The sequence below is a fragment of the Pipra filicauda genome, unplaced genomic scaffold, assembly GCF_003945595.2.
Source record: "Pipra filicauda isolate LSUMZ 115617 unplaced genomic scaffold, ASM394559v2 scaffold570_size292671_pilon, whole genome shotgun sequence".
Classification (NCBI taxonomy): domain Eukaryota; kingdom Metazoa; phylum Chordata; class Aves; order Passeriformes; family Pipridae; genus Pipra; species Pipra filicauda.
In genome coordinates, this window is record NW_024104721.1 from 165,566 (window position 1) to 187,986 (window position 22,421).

General features: G+C 53.6%; 1 protein-coding gene across 5 annotated transcripts in view; it reads left to right on the top strand.

The window, feature by feature from the left end:
• The window catches only part of RAB11FIP5 (RAB11 family interacting protein 5), a 41,220-nt gene extending 18,953 nt beyond the window's left edge, over nucleotides 1-22,267 (top strand). Inside the window, exons 4-7 of one of the 5 annotated variants that reach the window (XR_005565899.1) lie at nucleotides 9,069-11,597; nucleotides 16,542-16,731; nucleotides 17,361-20,200; nucleotides 20,231-22,267. Coding sequence is in view for 4 of the 5 variants with exons in the window: in XM_039387525.1 (XP_039243459.1) it covers nucleotides 9,069-11,597; nucleotides 16,542-16,731; nucleotides 17,361-17,570 (2,929 nt within the window). In the remaining variant the exon portion in view is untranslated. Of the gene's footprint in view, nucleotides 1-8,810; nucleotides 8,830-9,068; nucleotides 11,598-16,541; nucleotides 16,732-17,360 lie in introns of those variants that run through there. The other 4 variants (XM_039387525.1, XM_039387526.1, XM_039387528.1 and 1 more) reach the window with 4 other exon arrangements.
• Nucleotides 22,268-22,421: the final 154 nt, after the last annotated feature.

A 22,421-nucleotide genomic window follows, 5' to 3' on the forward strand; every position in this document is an offset into this window, starting at 1 on the left:
TTCTCGCTTTCTGTGATGATTCATCCCCCCCAAATCCTCAGCCCTGCCTTTGTGGCACACAAAGGGTGATGTTTGTGCTGTTTCTGTGAGGAATTTATCACTTGTGTCCATCCCTGGAGCCCCCAGGAGCTGAGCTGGGAGTCCAGAGGTTTTTTTTCTGACTGTTTTTAACCCATTTCCTCCCTTTCCCTCAAAAAATGGGTTCAAAACAGGCAGAAAAAAATAACCAGGAGTCGAGAGCTGGTTGAATCTACAAGGTTGATTCATTATAGGGATTTTCTAATCTGGGCTGACTTTAACCTAATTTATTGAGCAGAAGGATTTGAATTCAGTCTAAGCCTCCTTTAATGAGGAGGCCACTCGTGGTTTATTCCACCTGAAGAGGCTCCCACATGGGTTAAACCTTTTAGAGGGATGAGCACATCCCTCAGCCTGGCTTCAGGACAGGGGCAACTCCCGAAATTCCTCCTCCAGAATTCCTGCTCTCCTCACCCCACACGAAGCTTTGAGGCTCCACGGGCAGAGCTGGGGAAACTGAGGCAGGTGGGAGCTGCTTCCCTGGGTCAGGAATATTCCATCTCACAGGCCTGAGGCTCTTTCCCCCCAAAACTGTCATGGGAGAGAGAAGGTTGGCACAAAGGGATGGGAAGGACCAGGCAGGATGTGAGAGCTCCGTCCTCAAGCTGCTCCAGCAGTGGGAGATCCTTGGACAGCCATGGCTGCATTCCTATGGATGGGTCTTTCATTCCCCATCCCTGGAAGTGTCCAAGGCCAGGTTGGACGGGGCTTGGAGCAACCTGGGCTAGTGGGAGGTGTCCCTGGTTGGAACGAGATGATCTTTATGGTCCCTTCCTACCCAAACCATGCTGTGATTCCATGATTCCCAGGACGCTTGAAACCCTGGTAGGGATTTGGTGCCACATCCCAGTGCCAGATTTGTGGATGAGCCTAAAGGACATATTTATGGTCTCTGAATCCTGTCATTGAGGAAGGACAGACTATTCCCTCTCAGGATTGTTCTTTTAATTTTTCCATCTAATTTTGGGACAATAAACCTGCTCTTTAAGTCCTAGAATAAAAAAAATCAAGCCATAAGAATCCTGCTGTATCCAGGCAGGGATTCCACAAGCTGCCTGAGCACTGTGAGCATGGGATGGGATGGGAAAGAATGGGATGGAATGGGATGGGAGCTGCCCTCTGCATCTCCCTCTGGAGCCTTTCCCTTGGAAAGTGGGTGAGAAACCAGTGGGTTTCCTCCTGCTGGGAAGTTCTGGGAAGGAGGCAGATAGGGCTGTGTGTTCCAACCTGATGCAGGAGCTGTGCCTGTCCCACTCCCCTTGGACACAGCTGATTTCAAGGCCGGGATGTCTCAATTCCAGTTGGAATTTGGTTCCTGGAACATCCAACCCAGCACATAATCACAAAGCTGCCCTTAAACTCTGCTGGTTTCTAACAATCCCTGCCTTTCCTAAAATGCTGAACACATTCCCACCGTTACTCCTTTCCCAGAGAGTTTTCACTCCATGGTTTTTGGGGTTTTTTTTAAATCCACTTCAGTGCTCTCACAGTTTAATTTCAAGCTCAGCCGAAGCCGAGCTTTGCTGGTTTTGCCGAGGATCCCGTCTGTCTGACAAGGAAAAACTTGGATGAGTTGGGTGACAGCAGCTCCTCCGGCTGGGATTCTCTCTCCCAGAAACAGGAATGGCTTCGGAGCGGCGCGGGATGGAGGGAACAAATTCCCAGGAGCCCCCTTTTTTGGGGCGTTTAGAAACGTCTGAGTGGGTTTTAGCTGCAGTTTGCAATTGAAAATGGGAATTAATGAGCTTAAACTGGAGCAGTGGGGGGGATTTAAAGTGGCTGTTGGGAGAAGTGTCTAATGGAGGATGGGGAAGCGCTGGAGCTGCCTGGCTGGGAAGGGGGTTTCTCCCTCCCAGCATCCAGGGATTTGAGAGTGGGATAGATGAAAACCTTTGGGAAGCATTACAAGGTGGCAAGTGGTGCCTGAGTCTGATTTGATGCAGAAGTGGCCTTTCCATCATCCCAGGGGGATGATGTGTCTCCATCCTGGTGCTTCATTTTTCCTGGCCATTAATTACGAGGTCATTACTTCTTCTAATTATACAGAACTCTGGTTTTATTCTCCTTCCTCACGCGGAGGGACCTCGTGGACCTCAACTCTGAGTCAGCTCAAAGCTGTCAAAGAGCTTGTTAGGTCTTGGTGGCTTCCCACTGCCAGAGGGCAGGGTTAGGTGGGATATTGGGAAGAAATTCCTGTCTGTGAGGGTGTTGAGGCCCTGGCCCAGGTTGGGCAGAGAAGCTGTGGCTGCCCCTGGATCCCTGGAAGTGTCCAAGGCCAGGGATGGAGCAATGTGGGCTAGTGGAAGGTGTCCCTGCCTATGGCAGCGGTGGGACTGGATGGTCTTTAAGGTCCTTCCAGCCCAAACCATTCCATGATTCTGTGATCTGTGGGGGTTCTGTGAATATCCATCTGCAGCTGGAGGGGCTGTTCAGGTACCAGTGTAACTTGTAGACCTGAAGACGGATTAACCTTTGTCCTGGAGAGAACCAGCCTCTGAACGAAGCAGTTTGACGTCTTTGACTTTGACCTGCTGAAAGGACTTTTTCCCTCCTGCTCTCCTGATTCTGGAAATTCAGCTTTGTGGTTCCTGTCAGCAGCATCTCCTCACCTTCGGGCCCACCACGGAGAGGTCAAGTTTCCCCTGGAGCTGAACGTGGCGTGAGAGCATCAAAATCAGTCACTTTTGCAAGACCGAAAACCTCAACCTGTAATTAGTTAAGGAGGTCTGTAATTAGAAGGAGGGTTCCAGCTGAGGTTTAAAACTCTGCCTGCAGCTAAGACCAGCTTGGCACAGCTCGCCTTTAAACACTTGCTCTTGCAAAACACACCCTTTCTAAAATAAGGAGCTGCTGACTTTGGGCTGGGTTGAACTTCAGCTTCACAAAGAGGTTTTTTTGTTCTGTTTTTGGGTGAGTTTTGCTGAGCCATCAGCACATGAGCCGGAGCTGCAAACATATCTGGGGAGAGAAGGAAGACTTTTCAGCCTTCAGCCCTTATTTACACGTGTTTTTCCTTGATTCTTGACAGGGGAGCAGCTCCCTGGCTTTGCTAATCCGTGTGAGCTCCCGGGGCTTTGATACTGGGTTGAATGGGAGCAGTAGGAAGGTGGTGTTTGCTCTTTGGAGGCTGAATAAAAGGCTGATTGGGGTTTGTTGTTTTTAAGGTTGGGTGGTCAAGGGTTGTGGTGTAAGGAAGAAGCTCAGCAGGTTTATTTGAGGCAAAGCCTGGGGCTAAAACAATCGGCTGGAGTGTTTTTCAGGCTTTTCTACAATGTTATCAGAGCTCTGCAGGTCCTGCTTCCTGTGCTGTGAATCCCCATGATAAAAAAGGGGCTCCATCTTGGCCTTGGCAGTAGGAAAAGAGAGAAACTGTGCTCTGTCTTGTAAAAATAGTTGCATTAGTTCCATTTTCAGGTTAAAACCCCTTCCCTCTTTGCTGCTTTGGTGTGGGGAAGATGTAAAATCCCTCCCCCACCTCCTCTGTCACTCCCCTTCCCAGAGTCCATCCCCTTGGATCCAGCAGTGAGGCCAAATATTGACTCAAATTCCTCACTGTTTCTCATGTTCTCCTAAAAAATACATTTCCTAAATGCTGGAGATGGGGAGAAGGTTTGGAGTGGTTGGAGCAGGACAGGCTGGCAGCGTTGGGATTAAACACAGACGAGTGGGACAACCCCCTCCAGAGCACCATCAATGGGGAATTCCAGAGCAGAACCTGGGAAGCTGCAGAGTTTGATGAAGAGGAAGATGAAGGCCATGATGTGAGACCCAGGATGTTGTGGATAACAGTGGATGAATCCGTGTGGGAGCCGTCAGGATCACGTCTCTGGCCCAGGTCTTGCATCCAGGAGAGCTGCAACGCCTGCATTGGATCAGTCGTAGGGGTGGAGCTGGGATCAGTGTGAGGAGCCTGGAAATGGCTCTTAAAATGCTTCTGCCTCCCTTTTTCCGCTGAGCCAGCCTTTCCCAGGGATGGACACGGAGCAGGATGGTGAGTCGGATCCAAAGCTGGCACCAGCTCAGCCCTGATGACACAAAAATGCTTTGTAGCTGTCCAGGTAAAGCACAGCCCCACTCCCACTCCTGAAAGTGGGAATTGGGATTGGAAATTTGCATCTGGGCTCCTACTACCCAGATTTCTTTCAATTATTTTTTTATTCCCCTGGTTTTGGGAGCAAATGCTTATAAAGGAGGATTTGTCCATTTTAATCAGGATGATGGACAGGTGAGGCCCAAGGGGAAAGTAAAGTGGTTATTGCACAGATAATTGTTGTAGATTATTTATTAGGGATAAATCCAGTTCTTTCACCCCCAGAATTCCTATTTAAAAGCAGCATTTGCTTATGTTTCCTGACTCATTCCCTCTTGGGTTCCCACCCTGCACAAAAAAGTCCCGGAGTGCCGTACCCGTCTCTTCCCAGCCCCTTTCTGCACCAATCCTGTTGTGCCAGCCCTTCTCCTGCCGGTGGGAGGAAATTCCTGATCCCTGCCATGCTTTGAAGCTGCTGCAGGAGCCTCCAGCACCCCTGAAAATACAGAAAAACAGGGCAAAAAGCAGGTTATGAGCGGGAGGGTCGCGGCGCATCCCTGGACCCAGCCCTCCTAGGAGGGATTTTCCACTTGAGCTTCAGCAGAGCTCTTCCCCTCGGCACATTACGGGTGGATTTCTCCCTGCCCTCCCCAAACTCCGGCTTTTCCAGCGCATGTGCTGTTTTATCTGCACGGTGCAGAGTCACCCACCCTCCTGCAGACGGGCTGGGGCTGGTGCTCTGTCACTGCAGAGCTGGGGCGCTGCCCTGAGCCTGAAATCCAGGCTGGGATCCACAGGGAAAAATCTCCCTGCATTGAACAATCTGTTTCCACTAGACTTTTTTCTTTTTTTTTTTTTTTTTTTTTTTTTTTTTCCATCAGGGGGTTGCTCAGCAATATTTTATTCCCTTTTCTTTTTTTTTTTTTTCCCCCCCCTATCGCTGAGAGGCTAAAACTCGTCTGGGAAGTGCTGCCAAACAAATAAGTGAGGGCAGAAAGGTACCCGCTATTTATTTTGGCTGGCAGAGCCTTGTGCTGGGAATGGGAGGAGGAGGAGGAGGAAAAAGGAGGAGGAGGAGGAGGGTGAGTCAGCGTTTCAGTGCTGCAAAGAGCTTCCAGCAGGCTGCTGCAAGCGGAGGTTTCCCTCTAGAGGAATCCGCCGTCCTCCACTCCTCCTTTCACTGAGCACTTCCAGCGTCAGGGAGAACGGGAAAAGGGGCTTTTATAGGGGATGGATTATTCGTGGGGAGAGAGGTTTTCTGCCAGTGCCGGGCTGGTCACCAAGACAGAGGTGTTTGTGCCAAGGAAGGGGGTGGAACAGTGACAGTGCAATTTGAAAACTCGGGGGAAAGTCACAGATTCTGAGGAAACGGCCCCAAGTTGCGCCAGTGGAGGTTTAAGTTGGATATTAGGGAAAATTCCTTCATGGAAAGGGTGGTCAGGCATTGGCACAGCTGCCCAGGGCAGTGGTGGAGTCCCCATCCCTGGAGGGATTTAAAATCCCTGTGGATGTGGCACTTGGGGACATGGGTCAGTGGTGGCCTTGGCAGTGCTGGGGGAATGGTTGGACTGGATGATCTTAAGGGGCTTTTCCAACCTGAAGAATTCCATGGTTCTTCTGCCTGGAGTTTGCAGCTGAGAGGGGCTTGTGCAGCCCCTGAACAAACCCCGGTGGGTCCCAGCAGGAATGGGGACAGGAAAAATCCCTTTTGTGGATGTTGTGAGCTCACTCAGGACAGAAAGGAAAATTCCATAGGAGGGTTTTAGAGCAGGAAAACCGGAATCTGACAAGAAAAGGTGAATTGAAGTTCTGTGATTATATATTTAGACGTTGTCAGCAAGTCCAGCACCCCATGAGCCTCATCATGACTTTACAAGGGCCTGGAGTGACAGGAATGGCTTCCCACTGCCAGAGGACAGGGTTAGGTGGGATATGGGGAAGGAATTTTTCCCTGTGAGGGTGGGGAGGCCCCGTCCCAGGTTGGGCAGAGAAGCTGTGGCTGCCCCTCGATCCCTGGAAGTGTCCAAGGCCAGGTTGGAGCAACCTGGGCTAGTGGAAGGTGTCCCTGCCCATGGGCAGGGGGTCTGAACTGGATGATCTTTAAGATCTCATCCAACTCCAACCATTCCATGATTCTGTGATGACTTGGGGAATGAAGACAGGATCATCTGGGGTGGGTTTGAAGAGACCTCGAGGCTGTTCCTCCACCTGTGCAGGTGCAGTTTGGGGCAAGGGGCTGCTGTGGAATAAACCACCCCCCCCAAGGAAGGAGCTTCAGCCACTCAGCCTTCTGGCAGCTCCGAAGGTCGTTAGCAGGGAGTGCTCATTAGGAGCTTGCAGCTGATTAATGCTCTGGAGCCATTTAGAGCTGGAGCCCAGCAGAGCTGGATCGGGCCTTGGATGCTCTTACTCAGCACTAAGAGTCACAAATCATGGATCTTAATCTGGACCAAACCATGGAAGCAAGTGCCAGCAAGGAGCAGGACGAGCAGAGGGAGGGCAGCGGGGTGTGACATTGCACCACCCCTCCATCGTGGTGGTCCAGCTTGGAGTTTGACACCTTCCCTTTCCAGCTGGAAAGGAAAATTTGCCATGTTTTGCCCTGTTAAAACCCACTTGTGGATCTTGTGAGCTCCCTTGGGTCATGAGCAGCTGTGCTTCTCTTCTGGGAAGCTTAAACATGATGGCGATTAGGGAAAAAGGTGCAACCACACGCTGATTCCCGGGTTGGGAATGCCGGGAGACGTTGGCTTCCAAGCAGAGACCAGCTCCTGGTCTCTCTGGGGTGGTTTGTGCCTAAAGGTCCATCAGCTTCTCCCATCACTTCTCCTGGGGACCTCTGCACACCTGTGAAGAGCTGGGCTGCCCATGGTGTTCTCCACCCTGGTCCGAGCAGGAGAGGACACGGAGACACGTCGGAGCACGGCCGGGCTGTTTGGGGACCGGGATGGGCACAGCCACCACTGCTTAGTGACAGCAGGAGAGGGCACCCACGAGCTGTCTCTGCCCACAGCTGAGCTGCGGGTTTGAGTACAAATGAGGGTTTTGAGCCTTCTTGTGTCCCTGGATTCCTAATTCTGCTCAGTGGTGTCCGGCCCGGTGTCCGGTGGCTGCTGGAGCCGAGCCTGTCACTCCCGGCCGCTTCCTGTCCGTGTTTTTTCTACCAAAAAACTGGGATAAGGGGATTTTGGTGCCACTGATGGCATAAATAAGCACCTTTCCAAGGGTGATGCATGAGGGGGGCTCTGAAGCTGCCAGGAGTGGGGAGAAATGGGGCCACGTGGTTGGGGCATCACTTGTGGTCCGAGGGGTGCTGCTGGCTGTCACCCTTCCTGCTTTAAAGCCAGCCGGCTGCACCAGCCCACAGCGTCAGCTTTTGCCTCAAGATGGCATTTTTGTGCTTTAAAGTGTGCCCAAGGTGTTTTGTGCATCCTCGATAACAGGAAAAGAGTTGTCCAAGTAACTTTTTTTTTTGCTTGATTTTGTGTTTGATCTTCTGGTGATTCCTGCGATCCCTTCCAGCAGCTCGGGAGGGAAATCCCGAGTTGTGACCCCAGGGCTGGACAGACCCTGTGGATTGTGGCAAAGTAATTCATTTATTCATTCCTTGTTAAACTTTGATGTGCCCAGTGCTGGCTGATCCATGTCTGTGTTTCTCCCAAACCAGAAGTGGGAGCTCTGAAACTTGTGGCCGTAATGCCAGTGGATCAGTTCTGGTGCTGAGTGCCCCTATCCTGGGGATGGGAATGCTCCTTCCAAGGGTGAATCGAGGGGATGGGGGCTCAGGAGGAGGGAGAGTGGCAGTTGGAGCACCGGTTGGGGTGTGGAGTGTTCACACCACACACTTTGGGATGTGAAAACCATTGAGCCTGGTGAGGGTTCCTTGGGGGTGGTGATGCACATTGCTGGAGTTGTTCCCAAAGGAAGGTCAATGAACTCCCAAAGAAAGGTCAATGTAGTCCCTCTTGAAAAGGCAGCAAAGAACTGGCCTCCTCCATGGGACTGACGGTCTGAATTCAGGATGTGCTGAATCCATTCCTCCTCCTTGGGGTTCCCCATGGTGGGGGTTCCAGGCATCTTGGGATCTGAGGCCAGAAGTGACATGACAAAGGGCATGTGGGAGGCTGGGCAGAGTCCAGAATGGAGCCAGGGTCACATCCTGCTCCTTCCTGCCTGGCTCTTGTTCCTTGGCCACCTGAAGCTGTGCTCCCCCCCATCCTGTGCAAGAGGGAGCTCCGTGTCTGCTGCCAGCCTGGTAGTGTTGGTAAACCAAGTCATGAGGGACTGGGGTAAGCTGGGAAAGATTCCTGTGTGCCTTTACTGGTTCAAGCAACCCCGATCCAAGAGCCCAGCCCGGCTCCTCCTGCACAACCTGCCCTTGGTTGGGGCACCAGCGTCGGGACCAAAATCTGAGCCGAGTCCTTGGGCTGCAGGAGGTGGGAAAAACCTCTCGGGCTCCTGGGCTTGCTGAGGCAGAGAGGGGAACGTGGAGAACTGTTCTAGGAGAAGGGCTGCCCTTTCCTTTGTGTCGTGCATGCCCTTTCCACGCCTTGACTCCATAATCATTGCTCTGCCTAACAAGAGCCGAGAATGTGTTTGGTCATTGCATTGCTTGGACCAAAGCGTTTGTGGTGTGTGTGGTGTGTGCTCACAGCTCTGTCACAGCATTAACCAGGAGGACTGTTTTGTCTTCCCTCCACAGCCTGGAAGTGTCTCCTCAGGTAGAAACCAGCTCAGATGCTCCTTCTCATTTTCCTCCCTGCTCCCCCGCCCTGTTTCCTCCTGCCCATCTCGCTCGCATGCCAAGCTCTAACCTCCCTCCCGCTACTGGAGACAGTCAGGCCGGATGCTTGTCCCCCACCAACCCATTCCTCAACTCCCTGCAGAGCAATCCCTTCTTTGAGGACCTCCTCGCTGACCAGGTACTAAATTCTCCTTCACCTACTCACTTTTTCTCTAGTTTCCCGTGTGGGCCGCATGCTTCACCAGAGGTCGCTGGGAGCTTTTATTCCTCTGAGGATTGCAGTCCCTCTGCCTCCCTAAGGCACACAGACCCAGAGAGGGAGTCTCCAGCCAAAAGCATTGGTGTCCCCGTTCCTGAAACCACTCCCCCATCACAAGGAGACCTTCCTCCTCCGGACACCGAACCCGCCGTCCCTCCGCTGCTCTCGGAGTGGGACGATACCTTCGATGCCTTTGCCACCAGCAGGCTCAAACCAGAAGGGAAGAAGGAAAACTTCTTTGCTTCCCTGGCAGCAGAGGGCATGGCTTTCATCGACGATGCCGATGCTGCCAGCCCAACGGAGAGAGCAGCCAAGCCAGCCCACAAGAAGGGCACACAAGGATTCGAAAAGGCCGATTCCCAAATGGGCGGTGAAATACCCGCGGCTCTTCGGTCTTGGACAAATTTCTCCAGTTTAGATGTGGGGGCCAACTTGGTGAGCACGACCCAGGAGGCCACGGTGATAGAGGATGTGCTGAGCCCCGTGTCTGCAGGGTCCATGGGGAGGAGGAGGAAGAGCAGCACGCCCATGGTTTGGACAGCCGCGTTTGCATCGGGAAACTCCGCGGAAAAAGAGGCTTCGACAGCACTGACCACTGGAAGTAGCACCAGGGAGGGAGGGGACAGTGATGAGGAGGAATCCTCTAGTGCAGGGACAAATGGTTGGATGACCATAGCCACCGAAACTGCTCCTGAGCCCTCGGAGAGCACCCAAAGCGTGGCTGAGGAGCGCGTGGGTCAGGACAGCGTGTTTGGCCCACGACCCGCCTTCCTCAGCGACGGCGCCTTCGAAGCCAACAACGCATCCCATGCCGCCGCCCGCGTGCTGCCCAGGAGCACCTTCCCCCCCGAGCTCACCCCCAAAACCCTGCCAGGCAGCAACGTGGTGGCCGTGCCCCCGCGGGTGCTGGCGGAGGTGGCAGCACGGCCGCTCCCTGCCCCTCCCGAGCTGGGGATGGAGCTCCAGGGCGCTGGGAATGAGGAGGACACGTTCGACATCCGGACATCGGTGTACCGGCTCCAGGCCAGCATGAGGCTGGAGGCCAGTGAAGGCCTTGTAAAGCTCAGCTCTGACATCCGTGAGAGGCACGTCGTCCTCTCCCCGTGGACAGGGACCCACGAGCGGGAGGAGATCGCGGCCGGCTCGGCAGTGCCACCCCCAAAACCTCCCCGGTGGTTCGCAGCTGCTGGCGTTGGAGGGGATGGGGAGGAGGAGGAGGAGGCTCGTGGCCCACAGCGAGGCAGTGAGGAGCGAGGGGAAGACACCGAGCGCCCAAAAGCAGATGCAGAGTTGCCAAGGAGCCGTGTGAGCAGCGAGCCCTCTGTCCCGACATCTCCCAGCCCGCCTGCCCTGGGAGTGGACATCGCCGAAGCCGGGAGGGAGTTTCTGGTCTCCAAGGATGCTGAATGTGTGGACTCAGCAGAGAGAGCCAGCGAGCTGGGAAAAGGGAACGCCTCTCTGGGGGAAGACCCATCGGAGATGAACGAGACGGATGCGGCTGAGCAGTTCGAGACTTGCGCATCCAAGTTCTCCCTGGACGGATCAGGCCAGTCGGGTGCTGAGCAGAGCTGGAGCCAGCCCCGTTTGTCCCCTCAGACGGGGCCCACAGACAGTGCCAAGTGGGAGATGGCCTCTGCACAGGAGCCGTTCCCTGAGGAGCTCAGTGTTTCAGGACTAAACCCACCTTCCAAGCTAGACCTGGGCCAGCCGGAAATGTTCTGGACGGCTCTGGAAGAGCAGGAGGCAGCTGCTCATCCCGCTGGTCTCAGCCCAAGGTTAGCACGTGGGGAGAGCCCACCCCGGCCGCAGCCGGCATGGGATGATGGTGAGGGGCAAGAGGGACACCAGCCTGAGCCTCGCGCCCCCGTGGCAGTGGCCAGCCCTCCTGAGGAGGCAGAGCAGGGCAGACCCCCCAGCAGCGAGCCCGAGGGGCCGTGGCACTCGGCAGACAGCAGGATAGACTTCAAGAAGGCGGATTTCTGGAAGCCAGACAGGGCGGAGGAGAGGCACAAGCAGGAAGCTCCATCCCCGAAAAACCCCTTTACTCTGGCCCTCAGCCCCAACTCCCCAAGCAACCCCTTCGTGGAGACACCCCCAGACCACCCCCTCCCTGCTCAAGCTGCGCTGCCCGAAAAGCTTGACCAGGGCGACTTCAGCTTCGCCAGCCTCCACGAGGAAGCCCTCGGGCAAGGCTTCCAGCCCACTAACCCCGCCGGGCACCCGCTCGTGCAGCCTCCCTTCCCGCATGCCAGCCAGCCCTTGGCCTTCTCCACCCCTTTCCTCGTGGCTGCCACTAACCCCGAGCAGTTTGGTTTCCCCTCCCCTGCCGTGTTCCCCGCGAGCCGCGGGGTCCCCGCCGCCTCCAGCCGCGCAGCCGCCCAGCCCTGCCCTTTGCCGCAGCCCGGGGACACACAGGCTTCAGCGCTCGTGGTTTTGCCCAGGGAGACACAGCCAGCTGAGAAGCCCCTTTTCCAGCAGACGACCAGGTGAGCTACTCCGGGGAAGGCGAAGGGTGTGTTAGTTTTGGGAGAGGTGAGCCCCGACTCCCTTCCTGCTCTTATAAGAGGACCCCGGCACGGTGTCGGCAGCTCCCTGTGTGTTGCTGCAGGTCCTCTTCCCTCACCTTCCCGTGGTCCCAGAGGGTCCAGCCTGAACTGCTTGAAGCCTTGGTTTTCTGGGATCACGGAATGGCCACTGGTGTCCTGTGTTTTCCCTAATGAGGGCAAACGATTTGAGGCATCCACGACCCGCCCCAGCTGGAAATTCAGCCACTGCACCCGCGTTTCCCTCAGTGCTAATTTTGGCTCCATCATCTTCCCCGTGCTTGCAAAAATAAATGCCTTCTCCACGTCTGCCAGGAGAGCTCCTGGCCATCCATGCTCTCCTGAGTTCCCTCATGGCATGTGCACAGCTGCTGCCCCTTCCCTTTCCATTCATTCAGCTTTGGTTCCTTTCCTTTGGAATGCCCATCAGGTACTAAAAAAACCTTCTTCTCTCCATAGCCAAAAAAATAAAGAGAGTAGTTTCACCAGGGCAAAATTCTCCCCTCCCTCCTGCCGAGATGCCCGTTGGTTATGAGGCAAGTGGGATTTAGCCTTGAGGATAACGGGAATGGGAAGGGGGATCCATGGTGGAAAGAAGGGGATGTTCCTCCTCCCAGGCCAGCTGTGGGCTTGTAGAAGCCATGAAGTAAAGATGGTGAGTTTTGGGCATGGAGCCTTGCTCTGTGTCCTTCAGTTCATCAAGTTTTCCTGGTACTCCCTCCCCTGCTCTGCCTGGGCAGGAGAAGGTTGTCCTGGGCTCTGTCTGCCCGAGGATCAAGCTCTTACAGTGATTTACTCAGCTCTAGCAGGGATTTACTTGATCAACCTTGCTGATCATGAGGCAAATGGAGCTTCACGGGGGCACTGAAATGGTAAAATCCCACCTGGCCCAAGAACAATGTTGGTCACAGCCCTGGGGAGAGAAAGGGGAGAAGGCTGGGCCAGCAAAACTCAGCTGAGCTCCAGCCCTTCTTCATGGGATCCTTCCTTGGCTTGAGGGCGGATTTGAGGAGCAAAATGATCTCAGGAGCAAGAGCTGGGGCTGTTGGCTGATATTTTTTCTTATTACTTAGTCCAGATCCTCAAATCATTTTTAATTGCATTATTCATCCCGCAGCAGATAACCTTGTTCAAAATTTGCAGGGATGGGATACAGAAACCTCCTGACCCTTGGCATGTTTCATGGAAAGAGAAGTGTCCTGCTGTCCCAAAGGGTAAAATGAGGCAGTGAGGGAAGTACAAGACTCTCTGTGTCGATAGGACGAGCTCGTGGTCATCTTCAAGCTTGGTTGTGCATCCATCCAAGGCCTGGCTGGCTCCTGGGATGGAAGTGGGCTTGGACCTGAGGGCTGGTCGTCCTATCAGTGCTGGTTTCTGTCGTGACACACGGCTGAGAAGTCCTGGAACTTCTCTGCTCCGGTTCCTGCTGTGATTGAAGAGCCTTTGAAGAGTTTCCAGGTGTCTCTGGAAAGCTTTGAGGTTCTGCAGTGCTTCATAAGATTGGGGAGAAGTGGTGATTGTCATGGGGTGAAGAGAGGAAAGCTGGAAGGGACCTTTTCCGGGTCCCCATGGCCATGCTTCCCTTTCCCAGAATCATCCCTTGTTAGGGTGGCACATGGACAAGAAAAGCTATGGCAGAAAAAATGTGGAAGGAAAAAGGGAAGACTTCAACCTTAGAACAGGCATTAAGGCTTGGCTTTAGGGACACTTTTTGGGACAGAAGTGTCCTTTTTGTTCTATCAGGTGAAGGAGGAGCTGGTACCTGGTGTGGATTGTTGAGAGTCTGTTGTGCTGGGGTTGTGTGTCCTCCTCAGGAGAGCTGGAAACCGGGTGTGGGGTCCCATGTCCCCTTCCCAAGTGTCCAGAGGGCTCTGCTGGTCATCTTGTGTGGCCACTGGGGTAAGGTGGGTGCTCAGAGCATCAGGTGTGACACTCAGGTGTGTGGAGGGTCCTTGTCGCTTTAAGAAGGGTGGGATGGTGCCTTCACTGCTGGGAAGGTGACTTTGGTCACATCCCTGGGACAAGTGGGACCTCAGGGACAGTGACTGTCCTTTAGGGACTTGGAGGGGTGCAGCAGTTGTGCAGCTCCTCACCCATCCCTCAGGAACTCAGGTATGTGACTTCCAGGGTGCCATGGTGCTGGCAGGTGACAGGACTGGGGACATCACAGGTGCCAGGGTGATGTTGGCACACCCTGCTTTGTGCCTTCCTCGTGTCAGGGGTGCAGCACAACCATCATCTGCTGAAAATGAGGCTTCAGGTTAAATCACGTGCCAGTGTCTGTGATTTAAATGCAGTCCTTGTAGAGCCCTTGGAGCTTGGAGAATGGCCTGGCACATCCATGGATAGACCTGGGAGATCTCATCCCGAGTTCAGTCATTCCCTTTCATCCTGGAGACCCCTTTCTCCGTGGAGATCTGGCCCTCAGGTGCTGTGTGCTGCTCCACAGCAGATCGATTCCCTTGGATTTGTCCTTTCTTGTCTTGTTCCCTGTGAGAAGCATTTTAATGGGGTGATAAAGACTTGATTTCAGAGGGATTTTTGTCACTGTGCTCAGCAGTGACCTTGGGAGTGTCGGTGAAGCTGTGACACAGCAAGGCTGGCTCAGAGGGAGGGGACAGAGCTGGGCCACTGTCACCCTGAGAGGTTTCACCCTGACCTGTTAAGCTCCACCTTGGACTTGGGTCCACTCAGTGTGAGGAATTAGTTCTCTCAAGTTCACGTTCATCAACCAGCAGATGGAAGCAGATCCAGCTTCTTGGAGGATCCATCAGAACTTCAGACCTGGCTGTGAGGTGTGAAACAGCCTCTGCTCCCCTGGAAGGACCTGGTGCCAACCATCCTGGAGCAGGTGCAAGGATGCCTCCAGCTTTTGGACCTTCTCAGAGTGACCAGTGGAGGGGGCAGAGCCCTGCACACACCACCCCCTGAGCAGGAAAGAGTGGGATTGTGATTTATTTTTAAAAATACCTTTTCCAACTCTGCAGAAATGACTGTTCCCACTGGCTGTGGGCCTGTGACCAGACTTGCAGTGGGGAATGTCCCCCTGCTTTCAAAATGCATCCAAACTATCCCACTGGCATCCCAAGGCAGGATTTCATTCTGTAGAGTTATGCCAGTTTGATCCCAAGGTTTGGACACCTGTGGTGTCTCTGTCCTGACTATGGGGATGCACCAGGTGATGGTGACATTTGGGGCTGCTTATGTTCAGGTCTGGCTGTGATAAGGAGTCCTGGTGTCTCCCCCAGTGTTCTCCTCACAACTGCTGGACCGTTTGTGGCCTGGTGGTGACAGCTCTGGTGGTGCAGGATTTGAATCCCCAGTGGGGAGCTTTTGAGGCAACTTCTCCAAGCCCTGACTGAGGTCCATGGATCCCTCTTCATCCTTTCAAGCTGCCCAGGAACCCTGGGCTCTGTCCACATGCTCTGACAAGAGATCATAGAATCACAGAGTATCCTGAGCTGGAAGGGACCCAGAAGGATCATCCAGTCCAACTCCTTGCCCTGCTCAGACACCCCAACAATCCCACCCTGTCCCTCAGAGCGTTGTCCAAACCCTCCTGGAGCTCTGGCAGCCTTGGGGCTGTGCCCACTGCCCTGGGGAGCCTGGGCAGTGCCCAACCACCCTCTGGGGGAAGAACCTTTTCCTGAGATCCCACCTAACCCTACCCTGGCACACCTCAGGCTGTTCCCTCAGTTCCCTGGTCACCAGAGGGAAGAGATCAGTGCTGCCCCTCCACTTCCCCTCATTAAGGAAGCTGATCTTTTGGCTTGTTGGAACTGCTCAGTGGCTACCAGTGCTGTCCTCTCCTAACACGTGGATGGCAGGAGGCATCACAGTGGTTGAAGAGAACTTCCAGACCATCAGCATGACGGGGAGACAGTTTGGGACATCCTGATCCCACCACCATGGACAAGACACAAGGACACCAAGCCTGTTTGGACACACAGCAGTTGGGATTGTCACTCTTGCAGGGTGGCTGCTGCACCCCATGAGAGCAAAGGCTTTGCAGAGTTCCTGGGTAGATGTTTGGATCTTTCCATCCCAGGAATGGTGCCCAGGTTTACCTGTTCCTTGGATCTTTCCCTCCCAGAGATGCTGCCCAGGTTTGCCTGTTCCTTGGATCTTTCCATCCCAAGGATGGTGCCCAGGTTTGCCTGTTCCTTGGATCTTTCCATCCCAGGGATGGTGCCCTGTTCCTTGCAGGAAGGTAGAATCAGGTCACTTCTCTTTCCATCCTGCTGAAAAGCAAACAGACTTTGTTTAAGCCCAGAAAAAAACCTTTTGGGTGAAGAGTGAGGCAAAAATAAATGAAAATGTTAATTCCCACTTAACTGACTTCTCACTCTCCCTTTTGGCCCCGTGGAGGGGGAAAAATTCTGTGGTGGCTTCCAGGCAGGTGGAGCCCAACTCTTGGGCTGGAGCATCGCTGAAGCATCAGTGGTGACCCCCCACTCTAATTTTGGGGGCTGCTGGACAAAAAAATGCCCTTCTGGGCATCCTCTGATCACACTGCACCTGGGTTTGATCTTCCCATGGGCACCAACACCTGGCAGGCTGTGGGAATTTGGACCCACAGCATTGCCAGTGTGGAGTGAGCACGGTGTGGACGCAGGGCCTGGTCTGTGTCTCAGCCAAACACGTGTCCTGGGGCTTCTGTTCTCCTCTCTGGGTGGAAATTGCTCCATGGGCTGCCTGCTTGGCAGGGCACTGCCTCTCCTCACTCTCTCCTCGGAGCAGGAGAGCTTTGGGCAACACAGCCACAGGATTTAGGTGTGTCCAAAGTTTCCAAGTGAGTTCCATCCCTGTAAAATCCACAGGGAGGGGCAGCAGTGTCGCTCCCCAGCTCGGGAGGGTGTTATAACTGTCCCACCTTGTTCTCCCCAGTCCCCACCCGGTGAAGCCCATCAGCGCCGCGGTGCAGGAGGTCTCTGCTGAGAAGAAGCAGCAGCACAGGTCCAGCCTGACCTCAGCACTGAGCAATGGCCTGGAGAAGCTGAGGACAGTCACCACGAGCAGTGTCCAGCCCGTGGCCCCGACCTCCCACCCGGAGAAAATGGACCCCAAGAAGTTAAAGGTAGGAACCCTCCACCTCAGAGGTGAGAGCTGCGCCCACACCTGCTCCAGGTGTCCCACAGCCGGGGGCACAGGGGCAAAGAACTGGTGTTGGAGGGGGTAGAACAGGGTCCTGCCACAGGGTGAGTATTAATCCTGGATCCTGGTAGCTCGGGATGGATGTCAGACTGCCACCAGCCTCCCTTCCTCCGTGACCTGGTCTCTGGACCTTCTCACCTCGTCGTTGTTCTCCCGTTGCTTGCTTTGGTTTGGGTTTTTTTATTGTGCAGTGTGTGAGTGAATCCCTGGTTATAGAACCATGGAATGGTTTGGGTTGGAATGGATCTAAAAGACCATCTTGTTCCAACCCCCTGCCATGGGCAGGGACACCTTCCACTAGACCAGGACAACCCTGCTGCACCCTTTGTGGTGCCACAGGTAGTTCAGGTTGTGGGTTATGAGTTCCTCAGCTTTTCTGGGGTGAGGTCTGGGTGGGTCCTGCTTCCCTGCGATGCTCCAGCCTTTCCAGATTTGGAAAGAAGACAGACACAAAAATAGGATTGCTCTGGTTGTCGCTGCACCCTGCGAACGTTAAAGAGAGCGGGGATGTTAATTTGACTCACTGGATGTTCCTCTTGGTTTCTACCACAGGATCCCACCGTGCTGGACCAGTCAGCCAAGTATTACCACTTGACCCATGACGAGCTCATCCAGCTCCTGCTGCAGAGGGAGATGGAGCTGAGCAAGAAGGAGGAGCACATCCATGAACTGGAGAACTACATCGACCAGCTGCTGGTTCGCATCATGGAACAGTCTCCCACGCTCCTCCAGATCCCACTGGGGGAAGGCAACACCAAGTAACCTCTGCCCAGAGACCAGCAGCACTCGCCTAGAGCACTTCTCCAGTAAACACGCTGCAAACATCCCTGCACTCCCCCCTCCTCTTCCCAGAGGGCTCCAGTGGCTTCCGTTCGCAGAGTTTAGCGGGAAAGGTTGTCTGCTCCTTCCCAGCCCAAGCTTCTCCCAGCTCTGGCTCCAGGGAACTGTAGGGTGGATGATGGGCAGTCGTGCACCCTATGGGGAGGAGCAGAGTCCTCCACCTGAGGCAGATGCCACCTTAGGTTCCTGTCCTTGTGACCAAGTGCCATCTTCTCGGGCGCTCACCCTGCCAGTGCTTTAAGTGGCCCATGGACATTTGAGAGCTGGAAACCACCTCGCCCATGGCTTCATCCTGCTGCTGCTGCTCTTCTGCCCACACTCTTCCTCATCTCTCTTCTGAAGTGGTGTGTCCCCTGGCTGGAGGATGATGTTGAACTGGTTGAGGACAGCGGGGATGTCTAAACCCAGGAAAGCTCTCCCAGCACGTTAGCGACTGCAGAGCAGGGCTGTTGTTGGATGCCTCCTCCCCTTCCTGCCCCATTTACCCCCCAGAATGAAGGGTCTGTGTCTGAAGGGCCAGCTCCAGTTTGTGCCAGTTCCTGACCGCTGGGAGATGCTACACAAAGGGACAACAATGGAGTTGGAGGCCATAAAGGACTTGATCCAATGTCACTGCCTGACCACGAGCTGCGTTGACTCCTTCACTCCGTGGGTGCAGAGTGGTGATGCTGCCTCAGCTCCTCAAAACTCAGCTTGCAGCATGGAAAAGTGATGGTCTGTGCACCGTGAGGGCTCCAGGAGATCTTCCTGCTTCCCACCCAACCCATCCCCAGCCTGGCTGTGCCTCGAGGGGATTCCTTTGTGTATAAACCACAGCTCAATTTTCTACTCGGTGTCCCGTGGGAATTGCTGTCCACGGCTTTCCCCACCGTTGGCTCTGTGTTGTCTTTCCCAACCCAACAGGAAAATGCCATTGGACCAAAGCTCATGGATGTCTGACCATCTGGCCACCTCTGCATGACATCCTGTGGGATCAGGCTCCCACCAAACACTCCCTGTCCCAGCTCATATTCCAGGAATCCTGGCAGACCCTCTTCCAGCCACTGTTAGTGCCGAGCACCGCTCCAGTTGTATCACATCCACATGCCAGTGTTGGATCTCTTGGGCCCAGCTCTGCTGGGAGCTGAGTGCTTCCAGCTGCTGACCATGGAGTGACCATCCAAAGGGCTCTGGTTTATGTAGTTTAATGAGAATCCAGCACAGATTTGAGTTCAGAGGTGCTGTGGAAGAGGATAGAAAGGATGTTGTTGCTCCATCTCTCATCCTGCCAGGATTTTGTCTAGAGAAGTGGTGGAGGGTTGGTTGGTGTGGGATTTGAGCTGTCTTGGCATGTAAGGCATCTTCTCCCTCTTCTGTATCTCCCAGAGTTACTGGATTCTTTTAAAACCTCCATACTCTTCTCTCCTTACTTCCATGTATGCCATGACTTTGAAAAACTGTGCCTTTTGCCATAGGACAGTAGCAGTTTCCTACCCAAAAAGGCTCTGAAATCCAATTCTCATTTCCACACAACCCATCTGGGGACAGGTTTCTCTTCTGTTTTCCCGCTCATCCGAAAAAGTGAGTTTATTTTTACATGCAGAGCCTTCCCACCCCTGTGTGCAGGTACTTTGGGTCCTTGGCAGGAATTCTGCACAGGAAGCTCATGGGACGTGGGAGGCAGAGAGTTTAGGAGATGACATGGGGAGGAAGAGCAGGCCAAATATTCCAAGACAAAATACAGCTGGATAAAGACAGTATTGGGTCAGGAGAGAAGGAGGTTTGGTCCTGTCTAGTTAAACCATCATATGAGGGGGAGGATTTGTCACCTGGGAAGGTACCAGCCATGAACTTCCAATTCCTGCCTGCCTTGGCCCCTCATATGGAATAATCTGAAGGTTTACACTTCTCTACCTGTTCCTCTTGTCTTTATGTTCCTCCTCCCTTTGTGTTTCTGGGATAAGACGTGAGGCTCAGAAGGAAGATGCTTCTCCCATTTTAGAAAGTCCCAGAAATATTTCTCTGCCTATAGGATCGGATCCCATGGCCTAAGCACCACATTCCCTTTCTGAGTGCCCAGAGGAGCTCTTCCTTTGAGCTGAAGGCGGGCAGGGAGGAGTTGTGGGCAGCTGGAATGCAGTCCAGCCTTGGAAAAGCAGCACGGCACGGGAACGAGGGCCAGGAGGAGGGGCAGGTGTAGCTCAAGTGGGCATTAATAAGGGGGAGGAGCAGAGCCAAAATCTCACAAGATTATCCCACACTGGCTCCCCACTCCCTAAAAAACATCTGCTTCCTTGGAGCTCTCCCCCGGCAGCGTTGGCTCTGCAGGTGCTCCCCACACACAAGTGCCAATGTTTCTGAGGATCTCGCTGCACCTCCTCCCTGCCTTCTCCCCTCCTCTTCCATCGTGTCTCACCACTTCCTCAGCCCCCTCTGCCTTACTCAGCTCTGCCTTTTGTCGCTCCAAAGCTTGAATGTTTTGCACTCGAATATCTGAAGTTACTCTCAGAGCTCAGCAGGCGGTGCCGGGGGTGCAAGAGGTGCTTCCCCATCTCCTGCCTTTCCAGCAATAGGTGCTTCCCCATCTGCCTTTCCAGCAATAGGAGCTTCCTCACCTCCTACCTTTAGAGCAATAGGAGCTTCCTCATCTCCTGCATTTCCAGCAATAGGTGCTTCCTCACCTCCTGCCTTTAGAGCAATAGGTTCCTTCCATATCCTGCCTCTCCAGCAATAGGTGCTTCCCCATCTCCTGCCTTTCCAGCAATAGGAGCTTCCTCACCTCCTGCCTTTAGAGCAATAGCTGCTTCCTCACCTCCTGCCTTTAGAGCAATGCCTGTTCCTTCCATCTCCTGCCTTTCCAGCAATACCCGTTCCTTCCATCTCCTGCCTTTCCAGCAGTAGGTGCTTCCTCCATATCCTGCCTCTCCAGCAATAGGAGCTTCCTCCATATCTGCCTCTCCAGCAATAGGAGCTTCCTCTCCTCCTGCCTTTAGAGCAATAGGTGCTTCCTCACCTCCTGCCTTTCCAGCAGTAGGAGCTTCCTCATCTCCTGCCTCTCCAGCGATATCTTTTCCCTCCATCCCTTACCTTTCCAGCAATAGGTGCTGCCTCACTTCCTGCCTTTCCAGCAATACCTGCTCCCTCCATCTCCTGCCTTTCCAGCAATAGGAGCTTCCTCATCTCCTGCCTTTCCAGCAACAGGTATTTTCTCAAATCCTGCCTTTCCAGCAATAGGTGCTTCCTCCATATTCTGCCTTTCCAGCAATACCTTTTCCCTCCATCCCTTACCTTTCCAGCAATACCTGCTCCCTCCATCTCCTGCCTTTCCAGCAATACCTGTTCCTTCCATCTCCTGCCTTTCCAGCAATACCTGCTCCCTCCATTTCCTGCCTTTCCAGCAACAGGTACTTTCTCAAGTCCTGCCTTTGCAGCAATAGGTGCTTCCTCATCTACCTTTCCAGCAATACCTGCTCCCTCCATCACCTGCCTTTCCAGCAATACCTGCTCCCTGCCATCTCCACAGGCCAAGGCAGGTCTGGCACCGGTGCCTTGGTGTTGGGTGTGAGGCAGGAGCTGCAGAAGGAACAAGCAGTGATGGGTGTTTCGTGTCTGTCCTCGAGTGTTTGGAAGTCCTGAGGTATCTACGAATCGACTGGTGTTTAGGAAAAGGCATCTTAAAGATGCTCCTGTCTCTGTTCTCTGTTTCTTCACCCCTCTGTCCTGAAAATGTGGGGTTTTCCTCAGCACCCCCCAGATTGATTCTGTCCATCAGAGCAGCAGCTTGGCTACACCACAGCACTGAAACCAGAGTCTGTTTAATTTGTTGTTAGAAGTTCCCAGAGGGAAATGGTTTCGAGGACCTTGTGGAGGGAAGGGATGAGGAAAAGAATTGTGGGGGGGAAATGTTCTCAAGTTGCCCATGTTCTGTCTGGGGTTTATCTCCATAGTTAGTGATCTAAATCTCCGTTTTTTAGCGATTTATTTGGCAGCCCAGGGGCAGGAGCAGCATTCCTGCTCCTTGTTGGAGCCACACTGAGCTCTGTTCCTCTCTGCTGAACCCAGCAGATCACAAGGTTTCGCTGGACCAGCAGCAACTTTCCCCTGGTTCCACTTTAAACACAGCCATAACAATCCCTCTGTGGTTTTGCCTTTCTCTTGGACTCTGTTTTTCCACGCTGTTCCACGTGGTTCCAGCAGGGTGCTGTTGGCTCTGCTTTTGTTGTCAGCCCACGACTGGGTTTCTTGCTTTTCAAGAACTTTGGCCAAGTGATTTTCTTTTCTCCTTGGCTGCTCCTTCTGGTCACAGGCTGGGCCAGAAGAACCACCAAGGTTTATCCTTTAACTGGAACAAACCTGAAGGGATGTGGGTTCTCAAGTGTAGACTCAGCCTTACGACTCGTCTGTGAAGAAACCACCGTGTGTTTCGTGTTTCATGGGGTGGAAAAACATCCCAAAGTGGGAAAAGAAGCATCAGGGAGGGTTTGGAGTTGTTGATTTCCCTGTACTTCACGTACCAAGGAAGTGGGTTCTGTGCGTTTCATGTTTTAATAGTTGCAACTAATGTTTATAAAGAGCTTGTTATTTACGTTTTCAGCACTTTAAAGAAGAAAAAAAAATAAAAGTTGTTCAAGCTGTTCCTAGATACTTCTGATTTATTGACAACAGCGTCTGTGCTGATGGCACTTGGACAGTGAGTGACATTTTTCTGTTTATTTTCTGAAGGAGGATGACGGTGTCCAACTCCTCCAGCAGCTTTTCCAGCTCCTTAGCAGTCCCCAAGCCCTGGAACCTCGA